The sequence below is a fragment of the Pongo pygmaeus genome, chromosome 3, assembly GCF_028885625.2.
Source record: "Pongo pygmaeus isolate AG05252 chromosome 3, NHGRI_mPonPyg2-v2.0_pri, whole genome shotgun sequence".
NCBI classification, from domain to species: Eukaryota; Metazoa; Chordata; class Mammalia; order Primates; family Hominidae; genus Pongo; species Pongo pygmaeus.
Genome location: NC_072376.2, coordinates 26018066 through 26042621, shown reverse-complemented (window position 1 = coordinate 26042621; position 24556 = coordinate 26018066). Strand labels below are relative to the sequence as shown.

At 35.7% G+C, this 24556-nt stretch overlaps 1 protein-coding gene across 5 annotated transcripts in view; it reads right to left on the bottom strand.

Annotated features, from left to right (window-relative positions):
* STIM2 (stromal interaction molecule 2) overlaps positions 1 to 24556 on the bottom strand; it is a 163806-nt gene that overhangs the window by 95274 nt on the left and 43976 nt on the right. For all 5 annotated transcript variants that reach the window (XM_054485108.2, XM_054485107.2, XM_054485105.2 and 2 more), the window contains one exon: positions 7245 to 7375. In XM_054485108.2, coding sequence (XP_054341083.1) covers positions 7245 to 7367 — 123 coding nt within the window. In that variant the 5' untranslated portion in view covers positions 7368 to 7375. The remainder of the gene's footprint in view (positions 1 to 7244; positions 7376 to 24556) is intronic.

The following is a 24556-nucleotide window of genomic DNA, read 5'->3' as shown; positions in this document are numbered from 1 at the left end:
ATGTCAAGTAATCTTTCAGTCAAACAAATTACACTGGTACATTTGTGCATGTAATTAGAGTCACCATTCACTGCAAAGCTCTACTCAATAGATAACTTTTAATCAGGCTTTAAAATTCTACACATATCCTATTACAAAGATGAACACAATGGGTTTTATTGCGGGACATTTCTAAAACAAAGCCTTTTAAAGGAAATTTTATAACTTTACTGCTTTTATACTCTATATTTCTATGGCTTGAGAATCTCCCATCAAATATTTCTAGTTAGTAAATTATCAAAATAAACTGTGGTAAGCAGTCTCTGAAATGGCTCCCAATGATCCCCACATCCTTGTATTTGTCTCCCTGTGACAGTTGGCTGGACCTAGTAACTCACTTCTCATGAGTAGAATACAGCAAAAGTGATGGGACATCACTTCCAGCATTAGTCACAAAAAGATTATGACGTCCACATTACTGCCCCTTCTCTTTCTCTCAGAGCTCCCTCTCACTCTGAGAGAGTGACAGACAGTGGGCTGAGGGAACCCCATTGTCATGTTATAAACTGCCTACAGAGAGACTTATATGGCAGAAAACTGGTATCTCCAACAGCCATTGAGGACCTGTGAGACTAACAGCTATATGAGTAGGTTTTTAAGTAGATCCTCCCCTAATCAGGCCTTGAGATGACACAACCCCAGCTGATATTATAATTGCAGCCCTGTGAAAGACCCAGAGCCAGAAGACCCACCTAAGCTGCACTAGGATTTCTGACCCACAGAAACCATGAAATGAGAAATGTGTGTTGCTTTAAGCCACTAAGTTTTGGGGTCATTTGTTACACAGCAATAAACTAATACACAAGTTAAAAGTTAACCTTAGAAAACTTCAGCGAAAAATAGATGTATTTAATCTTTTGGACACAATACCCAACATAATTCAAAACACACTGTTCAATTTTAAAATGCATTGCCTTCTGTTTTGTCTAATCCTAATTTTGCCTATTTTCTTAAGTGACTCTCCACAGACACATCTGTGTTGTTAACTAAGCTTTCCAAGAGGTATAAAAATTATGGCAAACAATGTATTGTGAAGGCAGCATACACAACATAAGGAATACTGAAATACTAGGTACAATGGACTTTTCGGATAAGTAGGTCTTAAAGTTGATTTTGTTTTATATATGTATATCAAACAAACTGATGAGAAAAAAACCTCTAAAACTACCTATTTCAGGTGGTAAAATGAAAAAGAGTAAATAAAAACAAAGAAAAACTACAACAAGGAAAGGAATGAAAAAAATGTTCATTCAAAGAAAAAGAGGGAAAGGTAAGAACAGAAAACAAAATTCATATACACTAGAATTCATATACAAAAGAATGATAAAACTTTTCAGTCACAAAATGAGCAACAACAATGTGAACTCCACTGCTGTGCTCAGGGCAACAAAACCATTAATTTCTCTTATTTAAATTATTTGTTGACCAAATACCTACACTTTCCAAAATTTCACTAAAATTGACAGAACGTGCAGCCTTGAATGCAATCAACAATTCAATCTTAACAGGTCACAGATTCTGCACACATTGACATCGAACCTTTTTTATGTTGGTCCAGAAGATGATGACCTAGACAGCAAAAGCTTTATATCCTATTCCTGATCTGAAGCACCCCAAGTACTCCAAATTCAGTTTTAACATAGCCCTGGAAAGTTATCAGACATTTACTCTCTTATTTGTCCAAGTACTGTACACATGATACGCTTTACGTGTTACCCTCACTTTGCCTGCCACCCTATAGAACATTACAGCCCCCATCAGCTCTGATGATGATCCCCCTGCCCCTGCTTATTTATTTTGTTTAGTCTCCTTCCCACAAGCCCTACCTGAATGTTCACTTAAAGGCACACATTTTGTCTATCTTGTTCCTAATCTATTCCAAGCAACTATTTGAGTATCTGGTATAAAATAGGCCATCAGATATATTAGCTCAATATTAATTATATAAATAAAGAATTTTTCATATGACCAAATACAAAACAGAGGATACTAAAGAGAAAAAAAAAATAAGTTTTTAAACAGAATTTTCAAATGCTAAATACTTTTCTGAATTTTTTTTAGAAAAGCAACATTTCTAAACAAAACAAAAATCACAAGAAATTAAGTACTTTAAAATTTCGGCTAAGGTTTCCTATTAAACGTATAAAGTTTCCTAGTGAAGGCCAGTAAAGGTCCATAAAAGAATTATTGTTTATTTCTTTCAAAAAGACACTTTAACAAGAAATACAAATCAAAATGCACCTATATTGAACTGAAGGACTATAGTACAAGAACTGCAGAATTAATAATTCATCCTTTAAAGCATACAAACACATCACACATAGAGTCTAGATCAGTGCTGTCTAATAGAAATAAAATGTGAGCTACATACATAATTTTGTTTTCTAGAAGTTACACTGAGTAAAAACAAAGGAAGTAAATTTTAATATTATATTTCATGTAACCCAATATGTCTAAAATATCTCCAACAGGTAATCAATATTTTCAAATTAGATATTTAATATTATTCTTCTCATATAAGCCTTCAAAATTTCAAATGTGTTTTATACTTTATAGCACACCTCAACTTCGAATGCTGAATAGCCAAATATGGCTAGTGGCTACCACACTGGACAATGGATTTCTACATTCTTTTAGGTAATAGTAAAATACAAAGGCATGTTGTGTTTGCATTTAAATAGTAAGAGAAATACAGAAAGATATCATCTTCTGTTTTTAAATATTAAAATTCACCTCTCATATCAAAGAATTCTAAGCTCTACTTTTTAAACCTAAGTTTTATTTAGTTCTAACTTCTATTACAACATGCCTAAAATTCCACTGAAATTTAAAAGACTCAATAAGATTTCTACTGAAATATAAATTACACAGCCATGTATGCTTAATTTGTTTTGCAGAGTGGTAATAACACTTCGCACATGTGCATTTAACATCTGATAAAGGCTGGTGCATGCCTGTAATCCAAGCACTTTGGGAGGCCGAGGCAGGAATATTGCTTGAGACCAGGCTTTTGAAACCAGCCTGAGCCACACAGCAAGACTCTCATCTCTATAAAAGTAAAAAAAATTAAAAATTAAAAAAGTATACCTGAGGAGGTAAAAAAGATTAAAATAACTTGTACTTTTAAGAATTATAATGCAATCAATTACAAATAGGCTGTCAAATATCTGAAAAAGCTTCCTTGATACCTTCTCTGTGTATATATCATGCACAATTTTAACTGCTCTTTCCTTTGAAGGTATTTTTAATGATTCAGGAAATGTGGATTTCTGCTACTTTTCATATTTAAATATTTTTGTAATTGTGGTGTGCTATGAGTTGAATGTTTGTCCCCTCCAAAACTCATACTGAAATTTGCCATTGTGGCAGTGTTAGGAAGTAAGAGGTAATAGGGAGGTTCTGGGAGGTAATAGGATCATAAGGGCTCAACCCTCAGGAGAGGAATTAATGCCCTTATAAAAGGGCAAGTTACACATCTTTTGCCTCTTGGGCCTTCTACTTCCACCCCATAAAGAGAAAACAGTCCTCCCTCCAGGCAACGCAGCATTCAAGGAGCCATCTTGAAATCAGAATCACCAAACCTGCCAGCACCTTGATGTTGGACTCCAACTTCCACAACTATGAGTCAATAAATTTCTGTTCATTATAGATTACCCAGTCTACAGTACCCTGCTATAGCAGCACCAGGCTAAGAAACATATTAATATATATTAATATATAATTTATATAATAATCATATATTTTAATAGATTTTATAATTACATAATATATATTTGTATATTTTATGATATTAATAATGTTAATATATAATATATATAATGAGAAATATATTTGGTCTTTGTCCTAGGTTCCAGGCACAGAGATCCTAAAACCCTGGAAATTTCCTGATAGGTGAGTCTTTTGTTGTTCACTATTGCCCCCATCCACCAACCTGAGTTTATGCTAACAAAGTGATTTAGGATAGGGCCCTAAATAGCTTCAGGATAAAGCTGGTTACTAGAAAGACCAAGTAATTAGAGGGTTGTAACTTTAAGTCCCACCCACTGACCTCCAGGAAAATTGAGCTCTACAAAAACTCTGTTACAAGGTTCATGATTCAAAGAGCTTCCAGGCTGGTGGGCATATCAAGGTGCTGGGAGGGTGGAATGAAGAAGACATGGAAGCTCTGAGCACACCGCCCCCATACCTTGCCCTATGCATTTCTTCTATTTGGATGTTCCTGAGTTGTATACTTTAAAATAAACCAGTGAAGTGTTTTCCTGAGTTCTGTGAGCCATTTTAGCAAGTCATTGAAACTGCAGAAGCTACCTAATGCTAAATGACGAGTTAATGGGTGCAGCACACCAGCATGGCACATGTATACATATGTAACTAACCTGCACATTGTGCACATGTACCCTAAAACTTAAAGTATAATAATAATAAAATTTAAAAAAAAACAAACCTAAAACTGCACAGAGGATTCATCTACTTAACACTGTATACTCTCAGAGTTGACATGGAATTTGACAAAGCTAATCCTATCATATTGTAAATGACTAAGAAAATGTACAATAATAATTTTAGAAAATCTCTTTGGCTTAGAGAATTACCTCTATAAATTACCTCTATTTTATAAAAATATAATACAAAGAGAGAAAAGGAGTAATGATAATGATGTTGAGAGAATGAATTATCCACTCATTTTAATAAAACAGCCCACAATAAATGACAATAAGTTTACGTTGTTTTCCAATAACAATAAAACTCTTAATAATCCATCAATTTTACCACACTGTTCCTTATGACCAACAGAATATACAGTTCAAATACTTTTTAAGTTGGAAGCTATGTAAGATAGAATTATCATATAGTCAGTGGTTCTAGAAATAAATAAATTGATCTAATTTGAACCGAAAGTAATGATTTTGGTATCACTGGTACTGACTGAGCTCTAATCGAATGATTTTAATCACGATAAATAGCAGAAATCAACTGATGCAGAGACACTGTAAGACTGAAGATTTACTATCTGACCTAATAAGCAATTAGAAATCACTAAGTCTCTTAGCTATCACACTCTCAAAGTGATAATCATGATGGATTAGAAAGGAAAAACTTAGAGACAGTAATCTAGACACAAGATAACAAATACCTAGATTAGAACAGAACAAGCAAATAACTAGAATGGATAAAAGGTAGTGGGGAAAGGAAGAAAAAGGAACATATTTTAAGAACACAAGAGCTTAATTTACAGCAGGGGTTGGCAAACTACAGCATGCAGGCCAAATATGGCTGGCTGCTTGTTTTTGCAAATAAAGTTTTATTAGAAAACAGCCATGCCCGTTAGTTCTTGTACCGTCTATGGCCACTTTGTACTATAGTGGCGGAGTTGAATAGTTACAACAGCAACTACATGGCCCACTAAAGCTAAATAATTTGCCACCTGGCCTGTATTCATTTCCATTCATTATACTACTGCCATAATAAAGTACCATAAATTGGATGGCTTACAATGATAGAAATTTATTCTCTTACAGATCTGAAGGCTAGAAAGAAGTTCAAAATCAATGTGTCCACAGAATCATGCTCTCTCAAAGGCTCTAGGGGAGAATCTGTTCCATGCCTTTCTCTTAGCTTCTGGTGTCAGCAGCAATCCTTAGCATTCCTTGATTTGCAGTTATATAAAACTAATCTCTGCCTCCACTGTCACAGAGTCATCTTCTCTCCTGTTCTGTGACTCCACGTGGTGTTCTCCTCTCTTAGCAGAACACTAGCCATACTGAATTACAGGCCCACCCAACTCCAGTATGACTTTATCTTAACTACATCCGCAATGACCCTATTTCTAAATAAGGTCACATTCTGAGGTGCTGGGGTTTAGGACTTCAACATGTTTTTAGAGAACACATTCCAACCCATATCCTGGCCCTTTGCAGAAAAAGTCTGCCAACATCTACTTTAGAAGAAGAAGAATCGAGAAATAGGTCCAGAGGTGCAAATGAACAACAAGAGATTTAAAATAGCAAAACTGGGATTTTGTTTTACACATACTAAGTTTAAAGCAACAGTAAGAGCCCTCTAAAAACATCAGGCAGAAAGCAAAAGGTCAGGGATCTGGATTGGCCTAGAGATAGAGGAATCGGGGCAATCTGAAAACAGATGGGCATTCTCAAATAAACGTTTTGTATAGCAAGCCAAGAACTGATCTTCAGAGAATGTCTCCGTTAGATAACAATGCTACTAGACACTGTCACTGTTACATCACATGAGATAATAATGTAGAAAATAATGTAATTTACTATAATATAATCTGAAAGAGAAGCAATTCAACAGTGACAAATCCAATAAAGGGACTGAAGAGGCCTGAAAAATGACCAGGGGATTTGGTTAGAATGAGACAACACTCAAAGAAGACAATTTTTAGGGAGAAACTAAGACAGAAACCAGACCGGTAGGGTAAATGCAAATGCTTAAAAACTAAAGACAGTAGTAAATTACCATGCTGGTGGTCTCCAATGAATCACATTTCCTGGTTATCTATATCTTTGTAGAATCTTCTTCCACACAGATTCTGAGCTTAGCCAAATGACTTGTTTTGGCCAATAAATTAGCAACCATTGGCAAGCAGAGGCATGATAAACACTTGCACATGGGAACTTGCCTTCTTGGAACACTAGCTGCCGTGCTGTAATAAAGTTTGGGCTAGCCTCCTGAATCATGAGAGGTAACATAGAAAGAGATTATGCAGAATAAGAGGCTGTCTTAGATACTCCAGCCCCAACAGAGCTCCCAAGAGAATGCAACTTCCATAGTGACCTCAGCTCATATCTAAGGGTACAGAAAAAGTGCCCAGCTGAGGCCAGTGATTCCACAGAATCAGGAGAAATAATAAACTGTTGTCATTTTAAACCACTACATTTGGAGTGGTTTGTAAAGCAACAATAGATAAAATACAGTCAGAATAGGATACATGTTTGAGAAATACAAGAACATGAGATGGAAAGTTTTTATAAAACTGGGAAGACTTACACCCAAATGGGGGGAAAAACAGAAAAACCATGTAAATGTTTATAGAGGGTAAAATTAACATGTAAAAAGAAAAACTAAAGATGTTGAAGATGAAGGCAATGAGCCACATGAGGAAAGAGAAAATTGAAGACCAGAAACACAAATGCAGACATTCTGTTCTAAGACAATAGCAAGGAAAACATTTTTCCACCTACTTCATCACTTTCCTCTACTTCAATTCCACCATCTTTGTCATCATCCATTTGTTTATGTATTGTCTGAAGAGCTTCCAGACTAAATCTGTCTTCTTCTGTAAAGCATGGTGGACTCAGTGACATGCAGGGATCTGAAAGAGAACAAAGGGCAATTACTAACTTGCCATACCAAAACAAAGGCTATAGTTAGAGAGTATAATTTAAAAGAAAACCAACAAAATTAAACTTCAGACTAAGTTAAACTAAGAGACTTTAAAACGTCTAGCAGAATATTCTTCACATCAAAAGTATAATATATGAACACAACTGACTAAAAATAAATAATCCAATTTAATTAACATCAGGCAACTACAACCAGGAGTTATGCCAATACTAACTTCAGGTTATCTAAAACATCTACATCTTTAACCATTTCTTCTTATCCAACCTGAATATTTACTAATCATGATTTACTAAACATTCCCCCTACCAAAAAAACAGATGATCTCCTTCCATTAAAAAAAAAAACACTAAAAATCACAGAATACAAAGTGCTATTTTTGCACAATCCAGTTTAATCAAAATGAGTCCTAGAAAATATCACCAAAAAAAAGGGAAAGGAAATGTAAAATAGTCACATGACCCTTTTGTTTCCATTTTTCTATTTAAGATAATCCAAGAGTCTACCCATATAGCTTTTTTCAAAATACATTAAGTTCTTAGGTTCAACTACGACAACAACAAACAAAAGAAAAAGATTAACCAGATTTTTAAAAATCTTGTTCTTCATGTTATCTTTAATATACATTTACTGGGCAACCTTTTCCCTATGGAATACATGTGAATCCTCACATTCAGGTTGTCAAAAACTAAGTTACAAAGTATGAAACATTTTTCAGTGGCTTAAAATCAGACTGATGGAAATTACTTCCTGTGCACATAACTAGCTAACAACCTATATACCAAAATGGGAAAGTACTGCCGCAGCTTCACTTACACCCAGTCTGGCTGACTGGTGGATTGACAAAATTCTAGGAACTTACTTCTCTTCTACCAAGTCACTACAATAACATTTCTTTAAAATGCCATCAGAACCACATATATTTCCAGAAATAGTATGGCCTTAAAGTTGAAAGTGGTTAGCATAAGACAGAGGTTAGCCACAGCTTAGTTATCTCATCGATAGTTAGTCTCTCATCTGGCCCTACTATCAATTAGCTGTCATTAGTTAATTGTGGACAAATCACTTGTCCTTGTGTCTTAGTTGCCTCATCACTAAAATAAAGCAAGTAGATACTTACTAAGATCTATTGCAGCTATAAGGGCCTAAGAATATCTAATTCTGTGCTTAGGAGAAAAAAAGCTGGGAGAAGAGAAGCCAATATTTGAGGCCCACAGATAATTTTATTTTCTAAAAAAAAAAATTCAAACTGATATTACCTAACATGTTCCAATTACAGCTGAAAAAATATTTTGGTGATTTAACATTTTTAATAGTTTTACTTCAAAATCTAATTTTAATTTCTTTAGTCTTAGAAGGGAAGTAAACAGAAAAGAAAGGAAACTATAAAAGTAGGAAATGCAATTATAAGTTCTGTGTGATATATAAATACGTGTACATACAAATATTTGAAACGCCAGTCAAGATTTGCTAAAATCCAAGAACTTAGAGGCATAATGGTCAATTATGATCCCTAATTCACAGAACAATAAAGATCCTGATATGCCTGTAAGTTTGAATTTATTTGCAATTATTTAAAAGATGCAAAATAGAAGATAAGAGCTCAGGTACCAAAACGACATATAGTATAAAGATCTGTATATAATACATAGTTGCCTCCAGCAGACCTATTTTTTACACATAGTTTAATCTGCTAAAAAACAAAGTGAAGATGTTCATTGCAACTGGTATATAAGGAAAGGGCCAGCATCTCTCACTCTGGTTAAATAGGCTTTGTTGTGAAAGTATCTAAGAGGAGTCAACAGTGAGGACCATATAACCACAGGAAGCTTTAAGAGAAATTAGGAGCAACATGACTTGAAAAAGTCATAGGAAAATAAAATTGGTAATTATTTACTTAAATAGGCATATTTCATAAACACTAGCTAATCTAATAAAATACTCTCTCTCAAGTCTACTTCAAGATGTTAATACTTCTCCATGAAGTCTTTCATAAACACTATTTCCTAGTGATCACTTCCTTCTCTGCACTCCATTCAATCCACTCAACAACTATCTAATGAGCATCCACCACATGTCAGGCACCAGAGATACCATGGTGAACAAAACAGACAGAAATCCTCATAAAGCTTATATTTTACTGGGGACTATGAACCTAACAAGATAAATAAGTAAAAGGTATAGGCATGTTAGTAGTGGTAAACATTTAAGGAGAAAGTGAAAAGCAGATAGGAAATGTCAAGGGATTTGAAATTTTCGATTTTATCTTCATTTTCTAATCATTCTACCTAAGTCCTCACTTAATGCTGTATTTGATTAGGCTTTAATTGCCTTATGTGTCATTTTTGTCCATACAACTAAGATTATGAACAGGGCAGGGACCATGTTTCTCCACTTCTCACATAATACCCATTTTAGCTGAACATATTTTAAGCCTCTGATAAATTCTGTTACTTCATATATTAACTAAATTACAAACTTCTAGGCTTCTATCCTGTGCAAGGCAGTGACAGGCATTAGGAATTAAAGAGATAAGAGAGTATCCATACTCAAAAAAGCTCACAGTTTTGTGAGAAGGAAGACATGTAGACTCCTACAATGTATCATGTTAGGTAAAAGTTTTCTAGAGGTAAACTTGAAGAATTTTAAATCATCTGTAGCTGATAACCTTTAGAAGAGAGAACAGCATGCCTAGAAGCAGCATCATACGTTCAGTGACATAAAAAAAAAAACATAAAACATTCAGAAAAATGCAAGTGGTATCATATGTCTGTAGTACAAAGATACCAACATACAGAAAAGAGAAGATCAGGTAGAGACTGCTAAAAGGCCAGATCTCTAAAAGCTCTGTTTTTCATACCAAGATATTTGGTTTGTTATCCTAAAAACACTGAGAAGCTATTAATGGATTTCAAGGAGGGGAATAACACAATCAGATTCATTTAAAATCTGATAACTCTGGTGACAATGGAATGGGATGATGGCAATTCACCAGATCCCTCTGGTGACAGTGGAATAGGATGGTGACAAGACTGAGAGACACAGCTGACAGTCAGCCTGGCAGCACTCAACAGACCATGCCTCCAAGGAACAGAAACAGTAGATGATGAGACTGCTCTAAGGTTTGGTGTTTTGCCAAGTTTGAGCAGCGGAGGAAAGACAGGAGTTGAAGTTATGGCAACAGTGATCCATTTCTTCACGTGAAATTGTATTTCCTTTAAAGTAAGACTCAAGGCTTTTACAAATCTAATTTAGAATAGCTGTGAATTCTGAACTCTATTACCTGTTGTAATGTCTCTTTTCACTTTTAGTTGTTTACCTTCTAGGTTAATTCAGCACATGTGATCATTTTAACTCAAATTAGCTAGCTTATACTTATTTTAAAATGTACAACCTGCTAAAAAAAAGGTCTGTGCCTATAATTATAATGGTTTCAAAGGCAACTGCTACCAATATTGTTCTCCTTTGCTTATATTTTATAGACACTTTCTTTAGCTACCCAAAATGCCCCAGTGGACATCAGGTACTCCATATTAGTACATCTTCCTCATCTAAACAGAATTCACTCGCTAATTTAAACATGATATGGAGTGCCTATAACACGTCAGGCTCTGTGCTTGGTGCTGGGCACACAAGGCAACAACTAAGACAAATGTCCTCCCCTCAGTGCCCTCACCTTGTGTTAAATGCAACATAGTGTGATACAGCTTTTGAGTATTATATGCTAAGCATTCTTTTCTCTGGATTAACAGCAGCACTTTGCGCTGAGGGACAAGGAACCAGCTGCAACAGAATGAGACCTAACCCAAGTCAGCTATCAACACCATTATTAAATTCCAACTTGTTTTCCTGTAATTAGAGCCAAACGCTCAGTATGGTTCTACAGAAATAAAGTAAAATGAATTAAAATTATTTCACCCACTAAGAAATATCTACTACAGGCTGGGCACAGTGGCTCAACGCCTGTAATCCCAGCACTTTGGGAAGCTGAAGCAGGCGGATCACCTGAGGTCAGGAGTTCGTGACCAGCCTGGACAACATGGTGAAACCCTATCCCTACGAAAAATACAAAAATTAGCCGGGCATGGTGGCACGCTCCTGTAGTCCTAGCTACTTGGGAGGCTGAGGCAGAAGAATCGCTTGACCTTGGGAGGCGAAGGTTGCAGTCAGTCAAGATCATGCCACTGCACTCCACCCTGGGTAACAGAGTGAGACTCTGTCTCAAAAAATATATATAAATAAAAAATTAAAAAGGAAGAAATATTATCCACTACATTCTAGAAACCAATACTATTTTATCTTCATAATTTATTCCCTGCAACCCTGTATGGGGCAGAAAATATCTCTATTTTCCAGATGAGGAAATAAGACTCATGAGTAACTTGCTTAAGATCACACTCCTAGAAATGACAACTGGGATTCTAAGTATTCACAACTTCCAAATCCATGCTCAAGTGTCAGTATAATGAACATAAATGGGTCAATGTCACCAGCATCAGAGAATTAAGTACCGCTATCACAGATATTGCCAGGACCTGGCTGAGGAGCTGACTGCACCAAGAAGCATAAATGTGCCCCGTGGAAGGAGATCATCAGACACTTGAGGAATGATATTCACAATCTAGAATACATATCTATACTTCCTGCCTTACTTTTCCTTTAGATAATCTATCTCCACTTTAATTCACACTCCCCTTGAACAAACCATTATATTAAGTATATTATATTGTATCGTAACTTTATCCTAAACTTGATTGAGAACATGCATTGTATTAATTTTTTATTCTCAGTATCCACCACAGTAAGTGACATATTTGTTGAATGGTTTAAGTATATGTAAATATTAGAAGCCAAATGAATTAGCTTCTAAATACAATTCATTTATGTAGCAAATATCTAAATGCCAGAGTCTAGGTTAGAAGCTGGGTACACAAAAGGTAAAAACAAATAAATAAAGATGGCAGATGCAATGACAGATATACAAATAAACAATGGTGACAAAACTAAGGGAATAGTCATGTCTACATGCACAGCAAGAAAGGCTTCAAAGAGAAAGTGACATTTACACTGATTCTTGAAAGATGAGCAAGTCTTCTCTAGGAAGACAGGTATAGGCAAGAACATAAGCTAATGATTATTATATAACAAAAGAGTGATAATAACTATCAATATGGAGAATCCTTGTATTTATATTGCATAAAATATATAAAAATTAAGTGTTAACACATTTCACTTTGCCCACAAAGTAGGCATTATTCCCATTTAATTAAATAATTAATAGAAAAAGTATAAGCGAAGGCCAGATCATGGAGGGATCTACAGATTATCCTAAAGTGACAATAAAGGAGAAAAAAAATTAATAAATTATTCACTGAAAGCCCTAACTTGCAGTTTCCTCCATCGGCAAAGCTCTTTCTTCCAAATATATCCATGGTTGGTTAACTCCTTTCATTCCAACTTAAATGATCCTCCTCAGAGGCTGTCTTATTTCCCTATGTAAGATAGCCTCTTCCTTCACTCTTTCTACTTGTTTAATTTTTCTTCATAGCGCTTTATCACAGGGCAGTATATGAGTTGATTCATTTGCTTACTAACTCTCCTGCCATAATGCAACCATGAGATCACAGGCTTTGTTTTGATCATTCCTCTTTGCCCAGTGCCTAAACCAGTATCTGGCACACAGTAAGTGCTCAAAATATATTTGTTTACTAAATTACTTATCTAACTGGACTTTCAATATAAATATAGTTGTTTACTAAATTACTTACCTAACTGGATTTCCAAAATGTTTGAAAGAAAAAAGCTTTTCAAGAAATAATTTGGCTGATTAGAAAAGCAGGATGGGGAAATTAACAAAACTCACCTTTTAACACTGAATTTAAACCTAAGTAGTTAGTAGAAATCTAATAACATTACTCTTCTGCTTAAAACTATTCAGTATTCCCCAGGCCTAAAGTATAAATTCTATTCAGTGTCATATAGTACTGTTTAAATACTTATTGAACAAAATATGCAACATACCATACAAAAATAACCAAGGGGAACTTTAAAATATTTAAGACAGTCCTTAAGGCTCTCATACTCTTGTAATAGGGTGAAAACTCCATGAAGTCAAAAATAAAGTCTGTTTTATTACTATACAATATTACTATGTATAGTTACTATACATAGTATAATACTATATTACTATAATTACTACTGTTATACATCTTATATATAAATTATTATTGTATGTTACCAAATCTAATACATACTTTGCCTGACTTTTACATGTAAGCAATTGCATTTTCAGTGACCTTATGAAAGTGAAACTGGATTTTGGTAATTGGGAGTAGAAAAAGGGAAAACAAGAATAAACACAAACAGGAAATAAGATGAGCTCTGGAACCCACAATAAGCACAGATTGGCTAGCAGGCTAGTTCTCAACTGAGAGTGGTAAGGCCTCCTCCCTGCTCACTCACCCTCTCTCAGCTGCTACTTACTGGCGGTCAATGGCGGGGGTGTTGTGGAGGGCAAGAATACTGAGTTAACTGCAATGCACAAGCCTGACAAGTCCCACACAACAAAGAACTGTCCTCTGCTATACCAATAGTACTCCCCAATGGAAAGAAGAAACACCAGCAAAAGACAGGTGAAGTAGCAATCAAAGGTGAATGTGTCAGTTTCATTTTTAATCTACAGCATATGTTTGCTACCAAAGAATGCCTATCACAACAGTCTAGGCAAGAAGTAATAGAATATAAACTACAGAAATGATAGTGGGGATAGAAAGAAAAGATCATACTGAAGTGAGAACTAAATATATTAAGAGAAAACAGACAAATATGACTGGCATTTCAGGCCTAAAAGTCATCCTAGGTAAAACAAAGGTACATTTTCATCTATCTAGCTGAGCAACACCAAACACAGAATTACAAAATGCATCAAATGCTATTCCCTTTGCCTTCACTAGAGGAATAAATATGGCATATTCTATACTTTGTCATCCTAGTCAATTGATACATGTGGGGAATACAGTTCAGAAACTTATGAAATTAAGAGCTTAAGAAAGAAATGAAGCTGAAAAAAGTAAGTGAAGTCTTTAGAGCTAGGTTCCCTCCTATAATATTATTTAAGTCAGCAAATTTCATGCAGAAAAGAACTAAGAAGGGGAGCCAGGTGACTCAATCACAAACTAAGGACTGCAGCCTACTAACAGTGTTTAACAGCATATGCCGCCAAGAACTTGGCTTACCACGCTGGCAACTATTTAATGAATCTCATGATTAGGATTTTCTTAATTACTACCACTGAGAGAACTTTTTAAATAAGTATTATTTGTATTTAGTACTTCCACTAATCGCTCAAGCATTTACCGAATCAAATACTTCAATACTTCAAATATTCAATGTGAGTATTTTCAGAGTAAATTCTCGAGAAAATTTTCAGGTGTCATTTTTCAATATACCAAAGACCTGATTCAAACTCAAAAGGAAAGTGAATAATGTCTTCCTTCTCTTCTGATACCCTCTCTAGGGCAAAGTCTATTTCATATGCCTAGTATTCCCTTATATTTCCAGTATCTAGCATACTAACACCTAGCACATAACAGGATTAATGGCTATTTCTCCAAAAACAGTAATGCATAAATAATAAAAGCTGCTGCATATTTTTTAGAGAAAAATGAGTTTCAGCCTTTTATACATGTTACCTGTTACATGATGATAGGCATTCAAAAAATACTAATATTTATCGAGAGCATATATTACACGCTAGAACAGCAAATGAGAAAGGGAAAGTTGTAACTGGACTAGGTATACCAAATTTTATACCAGGAATGCTATAAAAATGCAAGCAGAAGACTCTAGATAATCTCTGATTATCTATTCAGACTTTTGAATAGTTCAACAATTAGAGAAGACAGACTTTACCAACAGAGGGCTGAGAAACCACTGCAGATGTTCTCTAATTATGGCTTAAGTACTATTCTAAACAGAAAATACAGGATCTTTGGTGAAAACTCCTTCTGACTGATGACTGCCTCTTAGAACTCTGAATCTCTGTAATCACTCACTTTGCATAAAAAGTACCTGCTAGTTTACCTGGACCCTAGCAAAAACAAAGTAGTTTCCCTGATTGTTAGCTAAAAGTTCCCCTAAATAATTGCTAACTTCATCTATACCTTTCAAATGTTTTATTTCATTTTTTTATTTTATTTCATTTCATTTTATTTATTTATTTATTTATTGAGACACACTGTTGCCCAGGCTAGAGTGCAGTGGCGTGATCCCAGCTCATTGCAACCTCCACCTCCTGGGTTCAAGCGATTCTCCTGCCTCAGCCTCCTGAGTAGCTGGGACTACAGGCGCCCACCACCACGCCTGGCTCATTTTTGTATTTTTAGTAGAGATGGGGTTTCACCATGTTGGCCAGGCTGGTCTCAAACTCCTGACCTCAGGTGATTCACCCGCCTCAGCCTCTCAAAGTGCTGGGATTACAGGCGTGAGCCACTACACCGGACCTCAAATGTTTTAAATAGACTATCATACAAACTCAATTCCTTAGGTCCCTTCCCACCTTCCAGAGACATTTAAAAAGTTATCATATTCTGATTATTTCACTCCTACATATTTCCCCATCTGTACCCCACCACACCACCACCAAGCAACTTAAATTCCTGCTGATCTCAGAGCCTCTCTAAAGGTGGGAACCAGAAGGTAATGCCTCTACCTCAACAACTGTCTTTTTAATATGCAATTCATTTACTAACATACTCCTCTATCCAAAAAGTATCTACACTTATATTCATGGTTAACCAATATGTTCCTTCAGTGTATCTAAATAAACGAGTAGGCGTATTCATACAGCTGTATTTATCTCTATATTCACTGACAGCTATCTAATTTTTTTACTTTAGCTTTTTGTTTGTTTTTTTTGTTTTTGTTTTTTTGAGACAGTCTCACTCCATCACCCAGGCTGGAGTGCAGAGGCATGATCTCAGCTCACTGCAACCTCTGCCTCTGGAGTTCAGGCAATTCTCCTGCCACAGCCTCCCAAGTAACTGGAATTACAGACGCTCGCCAACACGCTCAGATAATTTTTATTTTTTTTAGTAGAGACGGGATTTCACCATGTTTGGCTAGGCTGGTCTTGAACTCCTGACCACAAGTGATCCACCTGCCTTGGCCTCCCAAAGCGCTGGAATTATAAGCGTGAGCCACCGCGCCCAGCCAGCTTTCTAATTTTCTCCACTGTTTTATACTATAAATTCCCAGAAAACAATGATGTTTCTGTATATAACATTGTAGCATCTGTCATTATCTTAGAAAATAGTTGACTAGGTGCAAAAAAAGAAAGTAAACAGGTGCATGCAAATTTCTTGACTCCTGGTTTCCAGGGATGCTATTGAAAATTTAATGAAAAATGTCTTAAGCAAAAGATTTGGGTACACACATATAGAGAATCACAGAAGCAGTTCTCAACTTCTCTCCAAAGATCAGAAAAATCTCACTGACTTATACAAGTGAAACCAAAGTGACCAAAATAATTAAGAACCACGATTCCAAGCAGCACTAGCCCTTTTCAGACCCTAGCTCATGCTACTAACATTTTCATTAACTACGTTATGAGCACAGAGTAGTGGAAGAGCTTTGCTTATTTCTATTTATTTTGTGTTGTTTGGAAGGCAGAATATGATAATTCCAAGCTACAACCACAACATTATGAATGTACACAGTGCTACTGAATTGTACGCTCAAAAACGGTTAAAATGATCAATTTCATGTTACGTATATTTTACCACAATAAAAGCTACAACCAAACACAAGCTACAGTGAACAAAGATGATTAATACTATCTTAACTATATCAACACTAGAGAAATAAAGAGAATATTGTTGTTAGTTCCAGGCATTGATCCAAGTGCAATACGTTGTTTTACTTCTCTCTCAGTACAAGGACTTTTAACAACAATCATGCAAAGTAAGTATCACAATTTTACAGATGAGAAAGGTTGAATACTCCATAGAGAAAAAAAGAACTTTCAATTCATTCTCACCCTGCCACTTACTATATAACTTCGGGAAAGTTATAACTACTTTGCCTTAATTTCCTCACCTGTAGAATGGAAATAATAGCACCCTTGCAAGGCTATTGTTAGAATTACATGATATATCAATGTATAAAACACCTAACAGAGTATAGCACATATTTGTAACTCAATAGATAACTAAATACTATCATGGAGAGAGAGGAGTAAGGTGCCTACAGTAATTAGTTAATAAACGACACAGTCGGAATTCAATGCTAAGTCTCCTGAAATCTAAGTCTAGCTTTTTGTTACATTACTGTTATCTTAACAGTTATCAAAAATATCTTTTATTTTCCTAAGAGACAAGGTCTCACTCTGTTGCCAAGGCTGAAGCACAGTGGCGCAATCACAGCTCACTGCAGCCTTAAATGCCTGGGCTCAAGCAATCCTCATGCCTCAATTTCCCAAAGTGCTGGGATTACAGGCATGAGCCAACGTGCCTGGCCCAAAAATATCATTCTTTCATTTAGAATGAAAATTAGACTTTGTTCTAAATCTTTTGACTGATTCCAAAACCAAATATAGTCTAAAATACAAAGAGAGAGGATAAAAGTGGAAATAGAGCATTTACTGATATAAAACAATGACATGCTGGGAGGCCGAGACGGGTGGATCACTTGAGGTCAGGAGTTCAAGACCAGCCTGGCCAACATGGTGAAACTCTGCCTCTACTAAAAATACAAAAATGAGCCAGGCATGGTAGCCTGTGCCTGTAATCCCAGCTTCTTGGGAGGCTGAGGCTGGAGAATCGCTTGAACCCAAGAGGCGGAGGCTGCAGTGAGCCGAGATTGCACCATTGCACTCCAGGCTGGGCGACAGCAAGACTCTGTCTCAAAACAAACAAACAAACAAAATGACTGGGTGCTTTACTTGATTATCTAATTCAAATGCTGTGTTAGTCTCATACTACCACTTCTCATGATGACTAAACCAAGATTCTCATAGGAAAAGTAATTTGCCCAAGGTTAAACACCTGGTTAACTGTTTTGCTGAAATTCAGCCCAGGTCTGTCCAAATCCAAAGAACTCTATCTTTCCCTATATCTCACAACCTGTCAAGAAAAAAGTTTTCTAGTTTTAAAAATACCCAAAAAAGAATATTCTGAAAGTAAATTCCAAAACAGGAACTCTAAAAGCAGGTTCATTAAAGCTATCACTTCCTAGAAGCATAACCTCCAAAGCACTACTTTCAAAAAGGAAATGTTCATTTGAGACGTAAGTGTTGCTATGTGTTTACTGGATTTTTTTTTTTGAACAATTATTTTAGAAAGTTCTTAATGTTCCTAAGTGAAAACATTTCCAACTGAGAAGCAGAGTCCCACCAATTTGGTCTCAGCAACAAAAAATGGGTAATTCCCCCTCCGTGTACTGTTCCAAACCAACAGATTTACAAAGCCATGCTACAATCATAAGGGAAGAGGGGAGAATCAGACATATGTGCACTGTGCCAACAGCACAGCACGGGAAATGAGGCCAGACCAGGGACTTGATGTTCAATGATATTTGTAAATTAAGTATTTTTAAGTTGGGAACTGCTTATACAACATGGAAAGAAACAGCCAACCAATCCCTTTTCTCATGAATAAACCTCCAAAAATAGAAAGCCTCTGTTTTGTTTTTGTTTTGTTTTGTTTGGGGAGGGGGAAGTCTTACAAAACCCTTCCATATTAAAGTACGATAATTTAGCTTCCAACACACAGGGCTCTAAAGTAATGCACAGTTGCAAAGTGTACTGAAATCTTTATTGATAATTAAAACATCAAGCAGAAAATGTAATTGTGTCTCTCAATGTTAAAGAAACTATTTTCCAAGTTTTTTTTTAATAGCCTCTTTAAGACCTCCAAAAGCAAGAGAGAGAAAACAGAGACTTCAGTACTTGTTAACAGCCTGCAAAAAGCCTTCACGCAAAAGCTGAATCACGCAAAGCATCTGTTTAACAGTTTAAGAGAGAAGTGACAGCTAACTCTAAGATCACTAACTTCATTCTTCACTATGGTCCTTTCTACCTATCCTTTTTCACATAATGTTTTCATACCATACAGTTCTAACTATATGTTCTAAGAACTATATAGTTCTAAGTGTTTACTTCAACTCTTCCATGATAATGATTTAGGGACTCTCTCTCTCAACACCAAGTTTTACTGAAAATAACACTAAAAATAATGAAATAATTTAATTAATACATCAAAATATATGCATATAAGTTAATATTGCCCTTCCTATTCAAAAACTTCTCCTTAGGAAGATATCCAGACTTACTCCAACAACTCAGCCACTATCCCAAACGCCTGACACTCATTAATTACCCAAAACAATTACACCAAAGCACATGCAATGTTTTCTGCATATTCTTTTTTTTTTTTTTTTTTGAGACGGAGTCTCACTCTGTCGCCCAGGCTGGAGTGCAGTGGCGCGATCTCGGCTCACTGCAAGCTCCACCTCCCAGATTCACGCCATTCTCCTGCCTCAGTCTCCCGAGTAGCTGGGACTACAGGCGCCGACCACCATGCCTAATTTTTTTGTATTTTTAGTAGAGACGGGGTTTCACTGCATATGCTTAACAATAGCATAATTTCTTACATTCAGTGTGCCTTTAAACTTTGGAAACTGCTCAAGCAATCAATCTACAGAATATCATTTCCAGTCCAAATGAGGTATCACATGCTAGGAAAGAAAAAAAGATATTCTCATGTGGTCCACAAACTGTAAAATAAATTCCAATTCATTAGCCCTCAAATTTACTAACATTTTATATTTTTAGAATATACTACTAATATCTTAAATTTTTTTGAGATGACACGGCATCTTCATTATGATCGCACTAGTCCAATCATTATATCACCTATTGCTGAAACACTGCAATAGCTTTAAAAAAAAAAAACTTGTATTTTTGGTTCATGGATACATCAGCAGGTTTGTTACACAGGTAAACTGTGTGTCACAGGGGTTTCGTGTACAGATTAGCATAATACCCAGGTAATAAGCAAAGCACCCAGTAGGTGGTTTTTCAATCTTCACCTCCCTCCCACCCTCTACCCTCAAGTTGACCAGTGTCTGTTGTTCCTTTCTTTGTGTCCACATGTACTCAATGTTTAGCTCCCACTTATAAGTGAGAACATACAGTATTTGGTTTTCTGTGTCTGTATTAGTTCGCTTAGGGTAACAGCCTCCAGCTCTATCCATGTTGCTGCAAATGACATAATCTTGTTCTTTTTATGGCTGCACAGTATTCTATAATACCTTAATTTTAAAAAAAATAATGATCTAAAAATAACTTCATAAATTTCTGGATTAAAGATATAAAACTGGCCTTATATGTATTTTTATGTCTATATATTTTATGTATATATATGTGTGTATATATATATATACACACACAAACAGCCAACTAAACCAGTCATTAACAGTTAAATACAAGAACAATATAATTTAAGACACAGTAATCCCTTTTAACTCATACATTTTCCAAAATGCTATTTTCTCAGTGTAAACTGAAAGTAATGCAAGTTCTTGATGTATGTGTTTTGTTCAGTGCTATATTCCCACCCAGAACACCACTTGGCACATAGCACTCAGTAAGTATTTACTGAATAAATAAATCAGTATAGAAATTTAATACATGGCCATGGATTTAGCCGATTTATATTTTTCTATGTTAATTATGCTACAAAATTTTCTCTTTTTTATAAGGATCAACAAAACACGACCAAGACTGTAAGAAAGGACTAAGCACATCAGTTGACAGCAACTCCATTCCTAAAATTGCTTAGGTCAAAAACTCTTTCTTGATTATTCTTCCCACACACATCCAACCAACTTCAGGAAATCTGGCTCTATCTTCAAAATATTAACCAGACTCTGCCCTTTTCTAAGCCACCAACATCTCTTGCATAGATTACTGTCCCTCACCCTTTGACGTCCTCTCTTGCTTTCTTTCACAGCTTAACCCATGGCCACCGATAATCACTCACCTATAAACACCCTTGACTTCCTTGCCTTTCTCTTATTTCATCATACCTGGCTAGCAAAGCCATAACCTGGTTAAATCTAATTCTTCAACTACTCTGTATCTCAATATGGCTAATCATGATGCTTTAAATTAATAACCACAGACCGCAACTGAACCCTTAATGCTGCCAGCCAAACATACCATAACTTTCTGGTCTATTCACTCTCCCATTCTATTTCATATCTTCTTGATCCTCAACTCCAATGCCTCCTTCCTATCCTTTTTCACAGTGAAGACTTTGCTTCCTATACTTCACTGAAAGAAAATATTTTTCATGAAGCTATTTGAAGAGAACTTCCATTAACTCCCACAACCCACTCAACCACCTTCCACTGTCTATACGTTCAAACTGTATCTCTGCCCACTGACACAGATAAATTATCCAAGTTTCTATATAATCCCAGTCCCTACACTTGTAAACTAAGTCTCTTAGCCCCTCAAGGGTATCTCTCCAGGAATTAATTCATCCTTTACATTTTTCTCACAGCGAATTGTTGCCATTGGCATATAAACATGCTGGGCTTTTGCTCCCATCCTTTAAAAAAAAAAAAAAAAAAAAAAAAAAAGACAAAACACTCTCAACCTCACTTCACTATTTCTCCATTTCTTTCTTCCCTTTGCAGAAAATCTTAAAAAATATTCCCACTGACTTGTCTCTAATTTTTCTCCTCCCTTTCTCTCTTAAAATCCACTCCAGTCAGGCCTCTGCTCTCACCACTCCACCAAAACTGGCCTGGTCAAGATCACCTATAACCTCAACATTACTAAATCCGATGGAAGATCTCATCTCTCATGTTATTGTGCCTATAAGTCAGCATTTGCCACAGCTGATTATTTTCTTCCTCATTTAATTTCCAAGAGAGCACAATAGCCTTGTTCTCCTGACTGCTCCTTCTCAGTCACCTCTAACAAAGGACATGAGAAAACTTTTGGGAATGATAATTATGTTCATTATACTGACTATGGTGATGGCTTCATGAGTATATACATATATTAACACTTGGCAAATTGTACACTTTAAGTATGAACCATTTATTGTATGTCAATTACACCTGAAAAAATGTTTAAAAAACAAAACAAAGAAACAAACAAAAAACCTACCAGCCTGTACATGCCATTCCTAGTCTCCAAGATTGCTCAGAGATCATGAAAACAGAATTATTAAAATTGTTTTTAGACCCTAAGATTAAAAAAAAAAAAAAAAATCCTAGCCACTGAAAACAGTTAGCTCCTTTCTCATCCAATTATCTCTCAATAACTTGGCTCTACCATTTTCAATTAAACAATTATTTTCCTAACAAAAAAAAGAATCAGATGGGTGGTATCAAACTTGACATTCTTTTTGTCATCTATTATCATTACAGGATCAGAAATAACCTGCTGCCTTGTTTTTTCTCTAAACCTAACATCTGAAAACGTCTTTTATTATTCTTAATATTCTTTGCAGGCCTCAGCTGAGCTAGCCTTTAGTATTACGAAGACAGCTGTCATGAGATTTGTGCCATTTTCTTATTTATTATAAGTTATATATCCTCTTTTCTATCTTTTTATAATTTTATGCTCGTCTCAATTAACATTTACCAGTACCAGGTACTTCAATAAATCCCATTAAGAAACAAGTAAATCAGTAAAAGAGTACTTGAAGCACATAGAAATAACTAGTTCATTAAAATATTTTGCAAAAATCAAGTACATTTATGCACGTATGTATAAACAAAACCATTGAGCTAGCGAGACTTCACGGAAATCAGATGTCCAAGGAGCCTCTCTGGTTACTTACAACTCCAAGCATTTAACAGAACTCATCAGCAATAAGAGATGCAAGGAGACATATGTTGCACAAAGTCAGATTTGTATTTTGTAACAAATATTCATACAGTTGCAGAGTATGGATTTAATGACAACAGACTAGAGGTAGGGGGCCAAGTTATTTTATTATCCCAAGCAATAAAAGTCTAAACTAAGGCTGTGCTAATGAGGTAAGGCCAAAAAAACAATTTTTTTACAAGGTACATTTTACTATTTCATAGAACTCTCACTAGTTCCACTACAGTATGCAGCCTCCATAATACAGAGATGTCACCAAGCAGGAAAAGACCTTATTCATTATCAAGCACAAAGACAGCTACCATTTCCCTTTGTATTTTGTAATATTAGAGAAAGACACATCTACGTATTTAAACTAAATTTCTGAATGATTAGATACTAAAAACTAAACACATACTATCACAAACTTTTATTTTTGGCCCCATAAACAACAGGAAGAGTGTTCTTATAGACAATCCAAGAAAACTCCACCTACCACATAGTAGACTGGAACTCTGAAATAGTTCCCCTCCGGCTCAGGACATGAGGAAAGGACAAGATGCAATGTGGCATCAAATGGATAGAAATGGGCCTTGGAGGACACACTGTCAAAAGACCGACAATTACTGCATTCTTCCTGCCTGCAGAACTCAAATCAGAAATTTCTAAGAAATGATTTTGAATGATCTAGAATAAAAGAAGCCATTCATAAAACAGTGCTGATCATTTTCAAGTAATATTAGCTTTGCTACCTGAACTGCTGTTACTGTGTAGTTCCTATACTGAAAAGTCTTATTCCATTATCACCATAATCCAGGCATAAATTTAGCTTCCATCTAGAGACACGGCTTTGTCAAGAAAGACGTGATTTCTCTCCTAAATGTAGCTATACTCTTAACATTTAGGATTAAAGTTCTTTGCAGATCAGTAATTTGAAGGTAATCACAAGACTAGGACAATCTTCTAAACACAAACATTTAGCTCTTACTATTTCTGACAGCATGAGAAAATAAGTGAGAACAACATCTGCATATTCTCTAATTATCAAAAGTTCAAAGCCAGTTCCCTCCTCTCCATCTCTCTACCACTTCCCTAAGAAACAACCTCATCCCTTCTCCCAAAGTGTTCCTATAATGGTCTCCCTATCTCTAGCACCACCATGCTACAATGTATTCCCCTTTACAGCTACCGTATCTCTTCAGAATATGAATCAGGTCACATCACCACTTCTGTTGAAACCCTTCAGTGCCTCCCATTCCCCCAAAAAGA